General features: G+C 42.2%; 1 protein-coding gene across 7 annotated transcripts in view; it reads left to right on the top strand.

Moving 5' to 3' along the window:
- The window catches only part of rbfox2 (RNA binding fox-1 homolog 2), a 41007-nt gene that overhangs the window by 17136 nt on the left and 6372 nt on the right, over positions 1 to 17499 (top strand). For 3 of the 7 annotated variants that reach the window (XM_005946679.3, XM_014329027.2, XM_014329026.2), the window contains 8 exons: positions 6403 to 6609; positions 9187 to 9357; positions 9854 to 9907; positions 10054 to 10146; positions 14136 to 14223; positions 14426 to 14482; positions 15542 to 15692; positions 16267 to 16312. In XM_005946679.3, coding sequence (XP_005946741.1) covers positions 6403 to 6609; positions 9187 to 9357; positions 9854 to 9907; positions 10054 to 10146; positions 14136 to 14223; positions 14426 to 14482; positions 15542 to 15692; positions 16267 to 16312 — 867 coding nt within the window. Of the gene's footprint in view, positions 1 to 6402; positions 6610 to 9186; positions 9358 to 9853; positions 9908 to 10053; positions 10147 to 14135; positions 14224 to 14425; positions 14483 to 15541; positions 15693 to 16266; positions 16313 to 16726; positions 16764 to 17499 lie in introns of all 7 variants that reach the window. The other 4 variants (XR_006052941.1, XM_042213786.1, XM_014329025.2 and 1 more) reach the window with 4 other exon arrangements.

The raw sequence follows: 17499 nt of genomic DNA, 5'->3' as shown, positions 1-17499 counted from the left end.
TGAAATTACATATGTATATTGCTGCAATCAGAAATTGAGGCTTAAAGCGTGCGCTATTAACATCCAAGTCACTATCATTCTGTCTAAGTTGCATCACAACTTGTCAAGTCCAAGACTGACTCATCTGTAGTCGAGTGAGATGTGTCATGAGTCATCAATGTTGGGACTCAAGTACGACAGCAGTAAAGCGGTGATGAACAGTAGGAGGGTGGTTTTCCCATCAAATTGGACAAAAGATAGACTTTTATTGCATTTATTCATGTAAGCCTCTACAGCAGGGGGATCCCTCAGTTAAAACAATCTTCCTTTTGACCTTTTTTGCTTATATGTTAAGTTTTTTTTTAATTCATTCCATTGAAGCTCTTTAATTTGCAGTAAGATAGAAATATAAAATAAATGATAGCTTTAGACTTTAAATAAAAGCAGAGCTGTCAGCGTATTCACTCAGTGCAGCTTGTTGGACGGTGGAAAAGCATCTGAAGGTGGGAGGGGAGGCGTGGAGGTGCTTTGAGCTCAGCGTTAATAACATGGCGATATTTATAAACAAATATCTGCTCATTTTATTTTAACCTTTGCTTTTTACTTATATGAATATGCAGAATCTTTTGGGAAGTGGAGCGGGAAGCCTTCTGGTTTCCGTTTGTAGCCCGGTTAACACTAGTTGGAACACAAACAGTCGCTTTTGAGCAGGCTTTGTTTGCATGCAGGTAAACAGTCCCAATGAAAGGCACAAGAGAGGCTGCATTTTTGAAAATGCAGCCTCCAAACCACCAGCTATCATCTAATGCCAATTTTGTTTTTAATTAGTTTTAAAAATGTATCTCAAACAATGACTGCCAGATGGAAGAGGAAGTCTTGGCCCAGGTCATCAGAGCAGAAGACAAGCCAGTACGTTCTCTGACTGACGACATGGTAACACCCGTAACGTTTACCGTTTTCACCGTTTTCACCGTTTTTAATTTAGCCTGTTAGCTAAATAGTGAATATTTGGCAGTCAGAGCACAGAACTGCATTATGATGCGGTGATGCCACTAGATCAAAAGTGAAAGAGATCATTAAAATTTAATGGGGCCGCATTTAATAGCGGCTGAAACAGTTAAAAGGTTTCCCTCATTGCCACAAAATGTTGCCAGCCTATTGTCCCCTTTCAGCTTTTCCCGTTTCACCGCTTCACCCAATCTGGGGTCATCAACTTTCCCTTTCGAAGGAAGACACGGGAGCGGGTCGAGTTTCTCTCTCTTTCTGTTTGCCACCCAGGTTAGCTCCTACCTAGTGACCCAGAATTGCTTGCTCCACCTACTCTCATATTCACCTCCGCAAATGCATTTAATCTAGGATGGGTTTATGCAAAGTGAGGTCATTCAGTGTGTCACTTAACATGTCTGTTTTTTTCCCAGCTGCAGTTAAAAGCTTGATCTAAACTAGCTAATTTCCACATCTCTGCTCTCTCCTTTTTTTTCTTTTTTTTTTTCGCATCTCTGAATTGAGCAAATGTAATGAATTCAGGATCTCTCATCAGAGGATTGCAGCTAATGTTCACATTATTGCCACCAGTGAAGTAACAGAGTGTTGTTTCTTTTCCCCCACAACAAGGAGAAAATGCATGTTTTGTTCACTAATTGGAGCATAAAATCATAACGGCTAATAACAGAAACCAAATTAATGAGAGGGTGAAGTAATGCAGGAAAAGAGATGCAGCAGTTCATTTCTCTTTATTTATTCTGGGAACTTGGAAGAGCTGAGATTTTGCAAAGCCGCACCTCTAAAAGCATGCATCCTAAAACCCTGGCAGGTTATAATAATCACAGGAACAATCTGTGCAAATCACAAGCACGGCTCGCCAAGGTGTAAGGTGTTTGCGCTGCGACGTGAAACTTAGGACACGGAGGCGAGGATGTTGAGGAGCGCTATCTTGTATCAAAATCTTAATTTGAGTGCTTGTGGGCGAGATTGGAAGAGGTTCATACAGCTGCAGAGTTTAGATGAGCGGACACAGCTGCTATCTGAAAACGTGAATGAAGTTAAACTTGGACACTGTGGTCAGTAATCTGGTGGCTGTATTGCTCAAGTGGCAGCCACTGAAGATGAGGATCGCGGTTTCTGTTTTGCCCGAGGTGGTGACTCTTCACCTGCCAGGCGAGCTGCGGGGATGTGTGCGCGCGGCGAAATGGTGTGGCAGCGGCGCTTCGGGGCAAGGCTCACAGTGTTGAGATGAGCGATAACATGCATTTTAGTGCCCGTTATCGGTGAGCGAGAGCCAGGGAGATGGCAGGATTTCTGTTTGTAATTACACTCCTGAAATCACAAAAGGCAGAACGCGGCTGCAGCCTTTAACGGACGAGTTCAAAGCATTCCTCTTAAAGCGTCTGGTTCTGCCTCCTTTTCGCCTCACGACGGCGGGAAAGACAAGTATAGGTGCGATGCAAAGAATTTTCTGCACCAGGAATCTTCCAGTAAATGATTAGATGAATAATTATATCATTCGTTTGTTGTTCTTTAAAAAGGCAGCTTAAAACTCATGTGTTCAGACAGACACTGTGTTGTTTTTCTTCATTCATGTGTGTCCACTTTGCCTTTGGCGTGGGCTGGATTTGATTAAATTACCTCTGTAAAGCAATTTGTGACCATTCCTTGTCTCAAAAAGCGCTATAAAAATGAACTTTACTCATTTACTTACCGACTTGTGAGTTCCGGTATATCAGACATGATTATTCTTAAGTTTTAGACCCCGCTTTGCTTTTAGAGCTGCATAAATTCTTTGTGGCAACGATTCAGCGAGGTTCTGGAAACATTCCTCTGAGATTTTGGTCCTCACTGGCATGAAGGAATCGTGCAGCTCATGAAGCCGTTTTTCTTTTTTTCTTTTTTCTCCTTTTGCCCGTTCCCCCACATCTCAAGGGTGCTCGATTGGATTGAGATGTGGAGACTGTGGAGTATACTGAGGATACCACTGAGCCCATTCTCCTGCTCAAAATAGCCATTTGAAGATGGGTACACTGTCATTATAAAGGGATGGGCATGGTCACAAACAGCATGAGGTTCAAAGTTTACCATAAAAAAAACACATCTGCAATACAATTACACCACCAACCTGAATCGTCGATATAAAAGCAGGATGGATCCGTGCTTTCGTTTTGTTTATGCCAAATCCTGACCCGTCCGTCTGAGTGCTGCACCACAAATCGAGATTCATCGCGACCAGGCAACGTTTTGTCCCAATTTTTAGTGAACCCGTGCCACTCAATTTCCTGTTCCGAGATGACAGGAGCGGCACCCGGTGTGGTCGTCTTCTGCTGTGGGCCATCTGCTTCCATATTCTTTGTGCTGTGTTCGGCGATGCTCATCTGCATATTGGTGGTTATTTGAGTTGCTGCCACGTTTCTGTAAGCTCAAACCACTCTGGCTGTTTGTCTCTGGCCTCTCCAGTCAACAAAGCATTTTCGCCCAGAGAACTGCCACTCACCGGACACCCACGCCCCCCCCCCCCCCACCATTCTCTATAAACCCTGGAGATGGCTGCATATGAAAATCTCAGTAGATCAGCAGTTTGTCAAACCAGCCTGTCTGGCACCAACGGCCATGCCACTTTCAAAGTCACCTAAATCACCTTTCCTCCTCATTCTGATATTTGGTTTTAACTTCGTAGGAGTCTCCTGACCAGTGCCTGACTCAGTCCACTGAGGTTGTATATAGGTACATACAGGAACGAATTTCTTTGAAGTGTGATGGGCGGCATTTTCCTTTTAATAACAAAGCATTTCAAGGACGATGCTTCTGACTGATAAAATGTCTTAAAAAAGTAGTCCAGGAAGAAATCATTAGATTGATGTTTATAGTAAATGTACACAAATCTATGTTCTGTATTTAGAGTTAGGATTTATCCAATAGAAAAAATACTTAAGTTGTTAAGTTTAACAAATTCCAGCTTTATTTGCTTAAGTTTGTCTGCTTGGTACACGGCAGAGTTTCTCTCTCACTGCTCGCTGGGAGCAGCTCAGCTGAAGCTGTTCTCGTGTCACGATATCGATGTGATCCGTGTCGACCGCGCGCATCCCCCGGTTTGTTACTGAGTCGAGGGGCCGGACTACAGTGTCACAGGTGTGACGCTGAGAAAGGTCAAAAGCTGGGAGACAGATGGCATGCTCGCAAACGCACACACAAACACACACACACGCACACATACGTACATACTCACCCTCCCACACACTTATAACACTCCCAAAGGGACAGTGATCTATTGTGCAGCTCAGATGGGCATCGCTGCAGCCTGTCACTCACACACACACACACACACACACACTTGAAGTGAGTATAGCCAAGCAGATGTCAGGTAGGCTCAACTGAGTCTATTTAGAAGTGATATAATGCTGACAGGGGGGGCGACATTGTAACTTCTTTTACTAATTAATTATTGTATTACTGTCTTTGCGAGTCTGTCTTACATTAGTACTATTCCTAATAAAGCAATGATGATGATGATTGTAGTAATTAGTTGTTACAGTCAAATGAGAAGAACAAAGAGGTTAGAAAGACACAGCAAAGGAGAATAGGCTGAACAAAAAAGGCTACACAATGGGTGCTACTCCGGGTTTCTAGATTTTGTCATCATTTGTATCTATTGTGATTTACAAATGTATAATTTAGTTTTTATGATTTTGTTTTCTGGTGCCGGTATCAGGTTATTTAGTTCTCATTTTCTGGTACATTTTAATGTCATATGTATCAGGTGTGGTGAAAAAAATATTGAGAGTTGGTAGAGTTTTTTGTTTTTTTAAATCAGGGCTAACATGCTAACGTGGCTCACGCCAGATTAATGATGATGGTCAACTGGATTTTGGCAATCAGTGTGATCTCTGCAACCACTTGAATGCATTACCACAATAGTTTTGTACATTCTTGGTCCCCAGTAGATGAATCTTACCACTAAAAATTTGATTTCATTCGGTTTGATTTGTATAGCGCCAAATCACAGCAACAGTTGCCTCAATGCACTTTATATTGGAGGAGAGCCTACAATAATACAGAAAAACCATTAGGCAACAAACTATGAGCAAGCACATGGCGACAGTGGGAAGGAAAAACTCCCTTTTAGCAGGAAGATGCATATAGTGAATACTTTATACCTGCTAAATGTCGGTATGTTAAGTTTGTTGCTTTTAACTGTTTTTACACTTTCTCTGCAGCCCTTAGCATTTCTCACATCACCTGACAAAGGTGTTATGGCAGTGAACAAATCTCCAGTGCAATCACTTTGGATGTCAGCTCATCTACCAGCATGTGAGAGGTCAGATTGTACCGGTTGACAAATCGCTCCGCTAAACGTCCACTGCGTTCACAGCTACAGTAAGTGAGGGGGTGTCGCTTACTGCCTTCTGCATGTCTCATCCAGGCAATCTGTTTCTGGTAGTGTGACCACGTCGTAAGTAGACCGTTTCATGCTTTGCGGTACTTTGCGTGAAAAAGGACAAACTCAGACAATGTCCTGATTTATTTATTTATTTTCTTAAAGCGTGCTGACATTAGCATTTAAAGCATCCCTCTCTGAACCAGAAAACCATCGTAGTGTTTTTATAGTCTTTAATAAAATGACCAAACACTGCAGTTATTGGAATTAGAAATCTGGTGAAGTTTGAGTAATCCTTTGCAGCTATGGATCGGGCCTCGTCTCTTGAATCTGTCATCACCTTTTATCTTCAAATCCCCCAGCCCGGCCCCGTCCTCTCCCATCCTTGCTGCCTCTCTGTTACCATTTAGGGTATCCATACCCCACTGCCAGCAGTAAGGAATGTGTGTGCGCGCGTGTGTGTTTTGTGTTAATGCCTCTGCCATGTTTATGTGTCTCTACCATGTGTTTATGGACGCCTGTGTTGTTCTCCTACAAGCTCGAATTTTGGCATCTTACACATGCATCTTCTTGGGGGTGGGGGGGGATAATATGTACGAAGTACTTGGGCCGGCTTCCTTGCAAACAGTTGGTCTTTGTGTGAGCGTTTAGGTGTGTGGGTGTTTGCGTGTCAAAGGTGGTTTGTGTGCAGAGGCGTTTGTAAGTGTGCGTGCAGGCATTAGACACTCATCATTGTGCAACACACTGAGCATGGAGGCATCTGACCCTCAATAATAGATGTGGCAGCAGTGAATATTTAATGGTTGGGGGGTGGGGTGGGGGTGGGGGTGGGGGGTTAGATACATGTACACACACACACACACACACACACACACACACACACACAGGAAAATGGAAATATAATATCCATGCCTGTATGACTTTTAGACTGACGCTCTTGGGGAAGTGGTCTCTGTGTGGTCGGGTGATGCTCTTAGTAAAAGATACCGTGGTATTTCGCCAGCCGACCACTTTAGTTCTCACTCCCACCTCACTTTTCTCTCTTTTTCTTCCAACAGGGTTCTCAGGATAGTGCTGGCGGTCAGGAGGGACTCGTCCCCCCACCTTTCTCTGCCTTCCCGCCTCCTCCACCACCGCCCCCCCAGAACGGCCTGGCCCTGGATTACGGGGGCAGCCTGTATGCTGCAGGGGCCGTCCAGGGTCCCGTGGAAGCCGGCGGAGCAGCGAATAGCGCAGCCAACGCCGCTAACAGCCTCAGTGCCCAAGTGAGTACCGGCCTCCTTCCTCTGTGGGCAGCCCACACCCAGGCTGTGCCTTGAGAGGGCGCTTAGTGAGTGGGATACACGTTACAGACTGAAATGAGGATATTATAAAAGCACATTACTAATTGTGACCACAATTCAAGTTTTTCTTTTCAACTGAGCTGTAACATTTTCACATGTTGTTTTGTTTTTATCTCGCTCGGATTAAAACGTATAAACCTCTCTGTGTTACGATCGTTCCTCCAAACACAAAAATAATTCCACCTGTCATAACCGATTCTGTGGCCACTTCGCTGTCGCAGAAACATACACTGAGAGAGTGTGTGAAGGCTGCCTTTTTCTGTCTGTCATCAAGTTTATGTAAAAACTACCAAACCGTATTTTATGAAACTGTGGAAAGGTGGAGCGCGGGCAAAGAAAGAACCCATTAAATGTTTTGGAGGCAAGAGTGGGAGAGTTCTGGATCAGTTTCTTTGAAATTGCAAAACAGGTCATTTGCCATGGTTTGGTATTCACTCTCTAAGTGCTTTCTATCATTATGATAGGAAAACAGCTTCTTTTTTTTAACTCATCCAGCAGTTAGGGTGGAATAGCTACATTTATTTGGAGGGTTTTTGTTTTTTTTTCTTCTCTGGTCGACTTGCAAATTACAGCCCAATCTTCACTCTTCTTTTTGCTTTGTTTGTCTTTGAGCACTTTGACATGCAAAAGCCCACACAGCTAAACGCTCACACAAAGAACGACTGTTGGTAACATTGCCTACCCAACTTTTTAAAAAATGACAGAAGTGTGAAAACACAATTTGCTTAAAGCAGGAATTTGACATGGGTGGTACTGCTGATGGCCGCCACTTATATAATGTTATATGCAATGTTTTGTCACCACAGTTAATTTTTATCCAGTTTTTTCTTCAGGTGGAAAAAAGGTGAAAAATTCAGGTTTCATTTTTTTCAGATGGTGGTATTTAAACATCATCAACAATAAATCCTTATAAATATTGAAATTGGACAGCTGAGAGAAACTACATGTTTAGATTGGACTGTGTGTCTAATTTTGCAAATCCAGAGAATGACAGTACTGTGCAAAAGTCTTGACCCACACCTCATTTCTTTATATATAGATTTTCTGAAGGTCTTTTGAAGTTTTTCTTTGGACATTGGCTGCTTTTCTACTCACTCCAGTCCCTAAAGTTTCTCATTTTTAGAGTAATGTTTGCTTTTTCCCCCCTTGTCGTTGTTTGTTAAGCAACATAACACTGACTTATGAATAATTCAAGCAAAAGAAAAAAATCCTTAGTCAAGATATGAAGCGGTGTTGTGTCTCCACACAGCAGACAACTGAGCAAAGAGCCAATTTTAGATGATATCTTTGGCACTTCTGGCACCGTTACTAGCAGTGTGTCACAAAGACCCGTAATTTTTCCCCCATTTCTTTAGTTGAATCTGTGAAAAATGCCAGCGATAACACAATTTGAAATTGAAATTTTATTTTTGCACCAACAAGGTGATTATCAAAGAGCTATTAGCAGAAAACTTGGCATATCTCAGCAGGGTGTGCAGCGTGTCCTTAAAATGCTGAGGAAACTGGCCAAATGGAGGAGAAAAGAAGTGGCAGGGATAAAGAAAACTACCTACACCAGATAAACAGAAAGTCATGTCCTTAAGAAATAAGAAGAAATCCAGTAAAGATCTCACAGACAACACAAATACTTGTTGCCACAAATTTTATGCAGCGATGAATCCAAATTTGACATTTTTTGGTACAAATTGTTGTCAGTTTGTAGAGAGGAGGTCAGGATGGAGGTGCAGCAGTGAGTGTCTACAGCCATCTGCAAAACACGCTGCAATTGTACAAATTCTCTTTTTGCCTTATATACTATATTGTGCATGTATCTTTGCACGTGTTTCAATAAATCACTGCAAACCTTTTCAAATTTTTCAAGCAAAATATAAAGAAATGAAAGGTGGCTCAAGACCTTTGGACTGTGCCATAAGTATTTTTTAAATCAAATACTACAGCGTCACATGAAATAAAATTTACAGTGAATAAAAACAGTCATGGTTTTCATTCGTTGTACACTGCTGCTTATAACCAGAGGCAATACAAATATGTTGAGGTTAAATCATTTATTTATTATGTTCTGTCGGTTGTTTGAGTCAATTCACAGATTTTTGCAACGGTTTTAATTTTCCCTTTAATAATTTTGGACTCTGTTCAAGCAACACGCCAAAAAATGGGAAAAATACTGTCTTTGTGTTCTTCTCACAGGGAAAAAGCACAAAATATCGATTATGAAACATAATCGATATTTTGTGCTTTTTCCCTGTTTCTAGGCAAAGCGAGTACTTGGACATTTTTCCTGTTCAATCCATAATTTGTGCAAGCTGATTAATGAACTAATCAGCACAATAATCAGCTGATTAATGGAAGCAGCGAGCAGCGCCTACTGCAGTGCAAATCTGACAGATGACAGTCTGTCAGCTAATGGTGCATTGCGTATCGTCTTTTCGCAACCCTAACAAGACCTCTTTGTTTTCGTCTGTCTGTCTCTGTTTGTCTTTTTGCATCCTTGTGTCTAAGCAGTCAGATGGGTCCTCCCAGATTGACGGCCAGTCTGGGGTTGGCTCGGGAGGTGGAGGCGGCGGGGGGAACGCCGGAGACGATTCGGACTCCAAGGCCACCCCCAAACGCCTTCACGTATCTAACATCCCCTTCCGCTTCCGAGACCCTGACCTACGGCAGATGTTTGGGGTAAGCGGACCAGAACGTTGCCTTTTTTCCCCTCCACTGTGTATCGTTACATAACAGAGTAAAATCCCCTCTAAACTAAACCCCCCTCATCTAGTGACTGCAGCCCTTTGCTATCTTCTAGTGACGCTTATATAAAAACAAGGGTTTGCCATGCTGTTTTTTTGCTGAGCAGAATCCATTGTCTTATTTGATTATTTAGATTTTCAGCTCTCCAGCAGCTTATCTAAAGTGAAGTGTAATAATCTGGCCTGGTTCCCTCCAGTTTTGCAAGAGGAACGGCTCTAAAATGCAGTGCAGAGAAAAGAACAGAGGAAAGGAAGATATGGTAGAAGACCTAGCAGCCAGTGTAGGCTCAGTGCCAGCTCATCGTGGTTGAACAGTGCTGACACCCCGTGGCGAGAAGCAGTGTGTGTGACTTACATGCTCGCTCAGCTTCTTCATTTTCCTTCTCTTTTTTTAATTAATTAATTCATTATTTTCCTGTTTCTTGTTTCAGCAATTTGGCAAAATCCTTGATGTGGAGATCATTTTTAACGAGAGGGGATCGAAGGTAGGACACTGAGGAAAAAGAAAACATGTCAGGCATTTCAAAATGCAGCAAAAGAAAAAGAAAAAAAAGAAGCTTAACTGCAATCTCCTTCTCCTCCTCCTCCTCCTGCGTCTCCTTGTCGTTTCTTTACCCTCCTTTGCTTGCAGGGCTTCGGTTTTGTTACGTTTGAGTCGAGCGCAGATGCAGAGAGGGCCAGAGAGAAGCTCCACGGCACGCTGGTGGAAGGACGTAAAATCGAGGTAACGGCACGCTCGCCTCTTTTTCCTATTTTAATTTTTTTTTTCAACAGTGACCATTTTCTCCTCTGTGTCCCCTCCATGTCCAACTGTGACCTTAATTCTTCTGGCCCAGAGAAGGTTTCCGGATGGCTGTTGTTTAAACCCCCGCCCCCCCACCCACCCCCTCCTCCCTTCGGCTTCACTATAGCATGGTGCAGTGGTGCCGCACGCAAAGGCGTCTCTTTCGAAGCCACTTCCTGTTGATGTTCGTGCTGTTAATGCTGTTCTCGTTCTTCTCGATATCGTGCGCTGTCCCATTGCACCTTGATCCTTAAAAGTCGTGTGGTTTGCAAAGCATGCTGGGTGGAGTGGCTACACAACAGGCATGGCTGGTGAGAAGTCACTACGACACGATTGCTGATGATATCTGCTTACGTCACAGCATGGATGATTTTTTTTCCTTCTTTTTTAATTACTATTATTTTTGTTTAATCTGTCTTCCTGCACCTTTTCCATCATCCTCATCATCATCGTCACTTCTTCCATGATCATGACGAGTGGCCATTCTTGATTTATGGTTGTGTTTATGACTGGATGAGCAGTTAAAAGCCTCTCAGTTATTTTCCTCTTGGGTGGGGGGGGGGAGAAAAGTGCTTGCTGCTGGTGTAAGAGGCTACTGTATGTTGCATGGATGGAGCACTGGCTCAGATGTTGTCAAGGATTTTTCACTCTTTTCACTTGAAATTGCGCGGCTGCCACTGAGTCGTAGTTTTTTACGTTTGGTGTGTTTACGAGATTGATGCATGATGGGCGTTGGGGTGGGGCATTTTCAGGGGGGCAGTTTTGGGAATAAGGCTGCTGTGAGAAGTGTGGTGTCATTTCTGATGCTTTTGTAAAAAAAAAAAGCCAACAAAAAATAACAAAAAACACCCTTTAATCTCAGATGTGCAAGATGAACGGTTAAAAATAAAAAGAGACGTGTTGTTTTACACACACACACACACACACACACACACACACACACACACACACACACACACACACACACACACACACACACTAGATCTCATGGAAGTGCTTTTTCTTGTGACTTATTTTTCCTTTTTTTTCCTTTAATTTGTCAGCATGAGCTCGGATTTCAGTTGCAAATGGCCTGGGAGATCAAATACACCGTGCTTTCGCCATTTGCTCTGGCTCTTTTGATTTTAAAATCACGCTTTTGATTTTTTTTTTCTTTTTTAAAAAATTATTTCTACTTGCTACTAAAGCTCTTCTGCATGGTCCTGAATGTCCTGCTCTCTTCTCTGTCTCTTGTGTGTGGGTGTGGAGAATGTTTCAAAAAATGAATAAATAAAAAATATGGAGGGTGGAGACAGAACAAACAAGTGAAGAGAATAGTCATCCCCTCTCCTGTCCTTTTATTTCATTGGTCCTCCATCTTTCTCCACTCTATTTCCCCCCCCACCCGGCCAGTCAAGTCTGTCTTTCCCACTCCGTGTCCCATATGCATCTTCATCTCTTCTGTCCATTCCTACCTAAATTTCTCCGTCCATTTCCCCCTTCCTGGGATGTAGTCAGGTAGCACAAACTCCAGAGAGTGGGAATCAGTTAGACTTTGAGTGATAACTTTGTCAGTTATTTGAATATAACCTGGACAATACTATAACGTGTAGTTTCCTTCCCCAAGTTATATTTTAATTTCTGACGTTTTCTGTTTCCGTTCTGTTTCTGTCATTTGTTCGCAGAGGGTTTTTTGTTGTTGTTGTTTTTTTAAATTGTTTTTTTAGAGGCTAGATTGTTGTGATGTGGCTGATTCTTGTAGGTGACTGTTGACACGTGACCTGTTACATCACTTCCTCTCTACCACAGGGTGGGGGTTGCTTTTCATTACCTCGTTTTGTTTATGTTTACTTTTTTTTTTTTTTTTGGTTTTTTTGGTTCATCATTTCTTTCTTACATATATTTTCTCTATTTCCCTGATGATTTTTGTATGTTGTTGTTGTTGTCAGTCTCCACGGTAACTGCTCGCGTGTCCTCACGCCGTTTCCCTGCCAACGGTAAGTTGTGTACACATGGCATCATCTTTGAATGACCCCTCCCCCCAACCCCATCCGTCCAAATGAAATTAAAAAGAATAAATAACGATGCACCCAACACCCAAATGAAGGACTCCTCTTACTTAAGGGAGGCTTGATTGGTCAATTGACAGAACCTGATTGGCTAATCCTGTGATTGATTTGGGGAGGTGGTGAATGAAACGATTTACGTGATTAGCCATTGACCGCATGGCATTACAAAAAGGCCACTTGTGTAACTGAATGTACTGCATCTATCTGCAAGTGCAACAACTATGACTACCACTTCTTATGCGTTCATTCCAATCACCTCTCTAACTGCATTCAGCATTTAATTCCAGAGCTGTATCCTGCATGGTTTACTCTCTTTCTCGTCATCTGTATGACGTCATATAGTACTATGTCATCTCTCTGTGTCATGTGTCAGCTGATAGCTGCATTTTCTGCACCTTAGTGGGACAGCATGCTAAAGCATGTGTGCAATGTTAGCTTAACTGGAGAGGGGATAATAGTAGTCTGTATATCATGGCGTGCTGTAGTGCTTGACTACAACCTTCTGCACCAATTTGCGGACTGCAGACAGTTGCAGAGATACGGCTGTGCAGACGTGACATTTCCTCTTAAAGCTGTACCTGTGGATGAATAGTGTGTTGCCCTAAAGGGGATGCAAGCATATCGTAAAGCAATTTTACTAAATGTGGTAATTTGAGAAAAAAAAAATACAAAAGATTTTAAAAAAGCTGTCATGAAATAATTAGTAGAATCTTTTTTAAATCAGCGACAGCTTTTCTTTGTTCTGATTTCTGTTAAGCGGTTTCCTTGTTTTCGATAAGTTTGGTTCTGGATGGTGTGTGTTGGTGGTTGTGTGCTTCGAGGTGTTTCTGGCGTGTGACACTGATCTGAAATGCCTGGCAGTGTTTCACAGCCGTGGTTTCTGTTCGATTTTTTTCATTTGATTTTTATTTTTTGATTTGAGGAATGATATTTGCATCCCCCATCCTCTCTGTCTTTTATCTAGACTTTTTCTCTTTCTGTACTCGTTCTTGCTCCATCCATCATTTCTCCATCACTGCTCACGTACAGTTAGATCCAATGTAGGCAAACGGTCAGATGAATGTTGTACGAGTGTATTGCATCTTATTGTTCGTTTGTTTGAAGAACTGCACATTTGGATGGACTGTTCACTCGCTGTCTCTCTTCTCCACGTCATGTGTGTGTTTTTTCTGTGTGTTTTCATGTGGACTGGCTCCTCCTTCTGCATCCCTTTTATATTTCTGTCCTTTCTCTGTTGTTCTCTCTCCCTCCTCTTCCTCCTTTTTTCTGTATGATGTGTATTTGATTGGGAGGGCTGCCGACCTTATTTGATTGGTCTCTTGCTGCATCTGATGCTTGCTGACTGGCTAGTTTTGCTCACCTCTGGTGATGTGATGCGCTCTTGATTGGCCGTGTGTAATTTGTGTATGAACTCTTCGATTGATGTTTTTTGCATTGTGTTCAACTGATGAATTTGCCGCTTAATTCACCTTCTTTTTCCCTCCTTTTTTTTAAGGTAGCAAAATAATGGTCTTGGATTTCTTTTTGAATGCCTTTGATCTCAGATATTTTGTTGTTTTCTTTGTTCTGTGTGCCAATGGTTGCATTGTTTGCGTGCAAAACTGCCTGACTACTCACCAGGATCCTTGTTTTCAATGTCTTTCTCCTTCAAAAGAAGCGCATGCAACAAATACCATCGCTGCTCATCAACAGAATTAACCCCTGTCATAAGTACAAAACTGTGAAAAGTAAAACGACACCTCACTGAATATGAAAGCTCCAGTAATCATATGAAGTGTCACAGACAAAACTCAGCGTAACCTGACCTGTGATTGGACTGTGCTTGTGTCAACCATTAAAAGTGAATGAAATGAGCCTCTGATCACTTTCTTTGGTGTCCAGGTTAATAACGCCACAGCCAGAGTGATGACAAACAAGAAGATGACCACGCCGTACTCGAACGGAGAGGGCCTTGCGGCACTGCCATATGGTAATGCATTTTGCACGGTTGGACCAGAGAGAGGGGGCAGAAATTATTGTCACTAAATTAAAGCGGCAGACACTACCCCCACCCCCTCCCCAAAGAAACAAACAACATGCAAGAATGAGTAAATGTCGTGTGAACCCTGGCTGCCCGTCGCTTCTGTGACACGTTTCTGTTTACATGTTGTTGTCAATTTTCTTTATTATAGCTGGATGGAAGCTGAGTCCTATGGTTGGAGGCATTTACAGTCCTGAGCTCTATACAGGTAAGAAAGCCTTCCTTTATTCTTACCTGACTGATACCCAGCAAACATTGCTTGCATGTCTCCCAAAACTGATCACAATAAGAGGTCAGGCCAAACTTTTCTGATTTTTACAAAGTGCAAAACACGGTTCAGATAATTTATTTATTTATTCTTAACAATGACAGCTAATTTAGCTAGCACATTGTTGTGTGAATGTCACCTCAACATCTAATGACATCTTTTTTTAAATAGTTAAATAGATAAACACCCAAATTACATTTCACTTGTTACCGGAAGAACTTGATGCATCACACGCTTACACTTCTCCCCTCGCTGTCTGCGATGTCAGCATCTTAAACTCAGGAAGGAGTGCTACTACTGACACGTGAAATCAATTAGCTCAGTGGGAGAAGTGGTGGACCCGAAAGTGTGAGATTGTGAGTTTGAGTCACTGTTGAGGTGTTTTGTTTTTTCTTTCCCATTCTCTCTCCTTTTTCATTGAGAAACATGTTTTCATGTAGATTTTTTTTTTTTTTTAATCTCATCTGGGAATAAAATTCCTTGAAAAGGAGCACGATGCAAAACAAAATTCTCAAAACTCTTACAAGGATGTCCAGGTAACGTTGAGGTGACCTCAAACTGGCGTTATGGTAACTTCTGCGATGTCAGTTGAATTTTTTTCCCGGGGGACTATTATTCAGTCGTGACTAGACATCTAGAAAATACCGCCAGCCCGAGAGTTAGTCTACATCGAAAAGTTTGCTGTGTATTGAAGAAAAAAGAAATGCAAGGATTACTCAGCGTGCTGTTCCAGTATTTTACAGCTGTTTGACATTTATGCTTAAAAATGAAGGTGCAATACTTTCTGTGTGTTAGATAGATTTATAATAGATGTTGATAGGTCATCTTTAGTTTTTAGTTGAATTTGAATACATCAGTTGAACTCTGGGGAGTTATAGCAAGCATTTGCTGCTTTTTATTGATTTGTAGGACAAATGATTGTGATTTCAGTCAATCTAAATGTTTAATCGACATCAGTAAAAATAAACCGTGTTTTAATTCTGTCTCTCTTGCTCTCAGTACCAGGGTTTCCGTACCCAGCAGCAGCAGCAGCAGCAGCTGCCTCGACCGCTGCAACCTTTCGAGGCGCTCACCTCCGAGGTCGTGCTCGGCCAGTCTACAGCGCAGTCAGGGCCGCTGTCCCACAGCCTGCCATCCCCACCTATCCTGGGTAAATACACTCAAAAATAACAACACCGCTAATAGTGACGATGATGTCACAGATCGGATCAATCGTCTTCTTAGAAGCATGGCTGCACTTTTTATATAAAAAAATAAAAAATAATGCATGCTGTGTGTTTGAATATAATTTTTTATTGAGAGTTGACATTGATGGTTGGCTGAGCTGAAATACCATTTCCTTGTAAGTCCAAAATGGTAATGATAGCTACATTGAGTAGTTTTTTCAATGTTTAATAAGCAGCCGAAGAAACAGTAGTATCACTTTGAGGCATTTGCATACAAAGAGGTGGTATTTTTGTCCTGCATGTTGCACGGTGTGTAATAATCTCACCCTTCTTTCTCTCTTCTCTCTCTCACAATCTGTTTGGCACCGTTTTCCCATCTTTCCCCCCTCAATCGTCACTCTTCTTTGTTGTTTTCTGCACTGCCCACATGGTGGCGCATCACACCATTTTTTTGCCCTTTTGTTTCGTTTTGTTTGTTTTGACTTCCCACCACCGCTCCTTTTTCTACTCTCTATCTGTCCTCCCCCCTTTCTCCTGTATTATCTGTTTCTCTCTCAGTGTGATGGCCTATCAGGATGGTTTTTACGGTGCAGCTGATCTCTATGTAAGTACGCCTGCCTCTCCTCCACTGCCTCCCTCGTCACCTACCTTTCCCCTCCCCCTTGTTGCCTTGTGGGTTTTCAAGTGTGAAATGGCACGGATCAAACCCGTAGAGACGTGTACTTTTGAGTGTTTTGACTCATCACCGCTTGACATTTTACTGAAACTTAAACGAGGCCTTTGATTGAAATCAAAATTTGCACAGTCTCACATTCAACGCGCCAGCGCTCGCTTAGCTGTCCAGCACAACACGGCAAAACCGTGCACTCATTCGTGAGTAGACTCCTCTAGGGTTTGTCTCTGTGCATTTGTGAGTTAGTTTGTACCAATGTGATTACGAGTGTGTGCCTGTGTGTAATGGTGTGTGTGCGCGCGTGTGTGACCAGGTTGACAATAGATGTTTCTGTTCTCTCTGTAGACTAGTGTTTCAGGACATTAGTGGCAGATTGCCCCAGGTAGGGTTTTACACACTCTGTGTGAGAGCCAGTGTGCATCCTCCTCGTCTCCAATGACTGCGTGCTGCTAGACATTATTGACCATCTGAGATTGAAATGCCTTCTCTGTCTTCTTCTACTAACTCACTGGATTCTGACATGGGCGGAGTTGCGGAAGGGGGAGGAAAGAATGCAAAACACATTAGGAAAAAACAAAACCAAACGGCGGCTGGTCTGATATGTTTTTCTGTAAATTAAGTGCAGTATCCAACGGAAGTAGTGGAAAAGGGATCGAGGGATATACGTTTGGTCAGAGCTTGAAAAACTCGATTGAATCTGATCTATGCTGACACTTCAGCTTTCCATTAGTGTGCACACACACGCAGTGTTAAACACATTCATTAGACCACCACCAAATGTTTGGTTTATACCACAAGTGCCCTGAATTAACAGGATTTGTAATTAGCAAAATCATTTTTTATGTTTCTGTAATGGTTAATCTGCCAGTATGCACAAGCTCTTTAATTAAAATGATACTTTTAATGCTAATTATTGTTGTAACTAATGAATTAAAAATGCACTGTTTGACAGTAAAAGCAGAATAAAATAGTAAAGCTTTTTTTTTTTTTTATTAAGAGGCTAAATTACAGGTATTTACTTGCATCCCTGAGCAGAAAAACATAGTTTTAGTGGTTTTAATGTTAAGCTTGATTAATTTCTGACCTCTTAGGATGCTCGGCTCCACTTTGGGTGTAAA

The sequence above is a fragment of the Haplochromis burtoni genome, unplaced genomic scaffold (genome assembly GCF_018398535.1).
Source record: "Haplochromis burtoni strain Fernald_Lab_line unplaced genomic scaffold, NCSU_Asbu1 Contig_481, whole genome shotgun sequence".
Taxonomy (NCBI): Eukaryota; Metazoa; Chordata; class Actinopteri; order Cichliformes; family Cichlidae; genus Haplochromis; species Haplochromis burtoni.
This window is presented reverse-complemented; position numbering and strand designations above follow the sequence as displayed.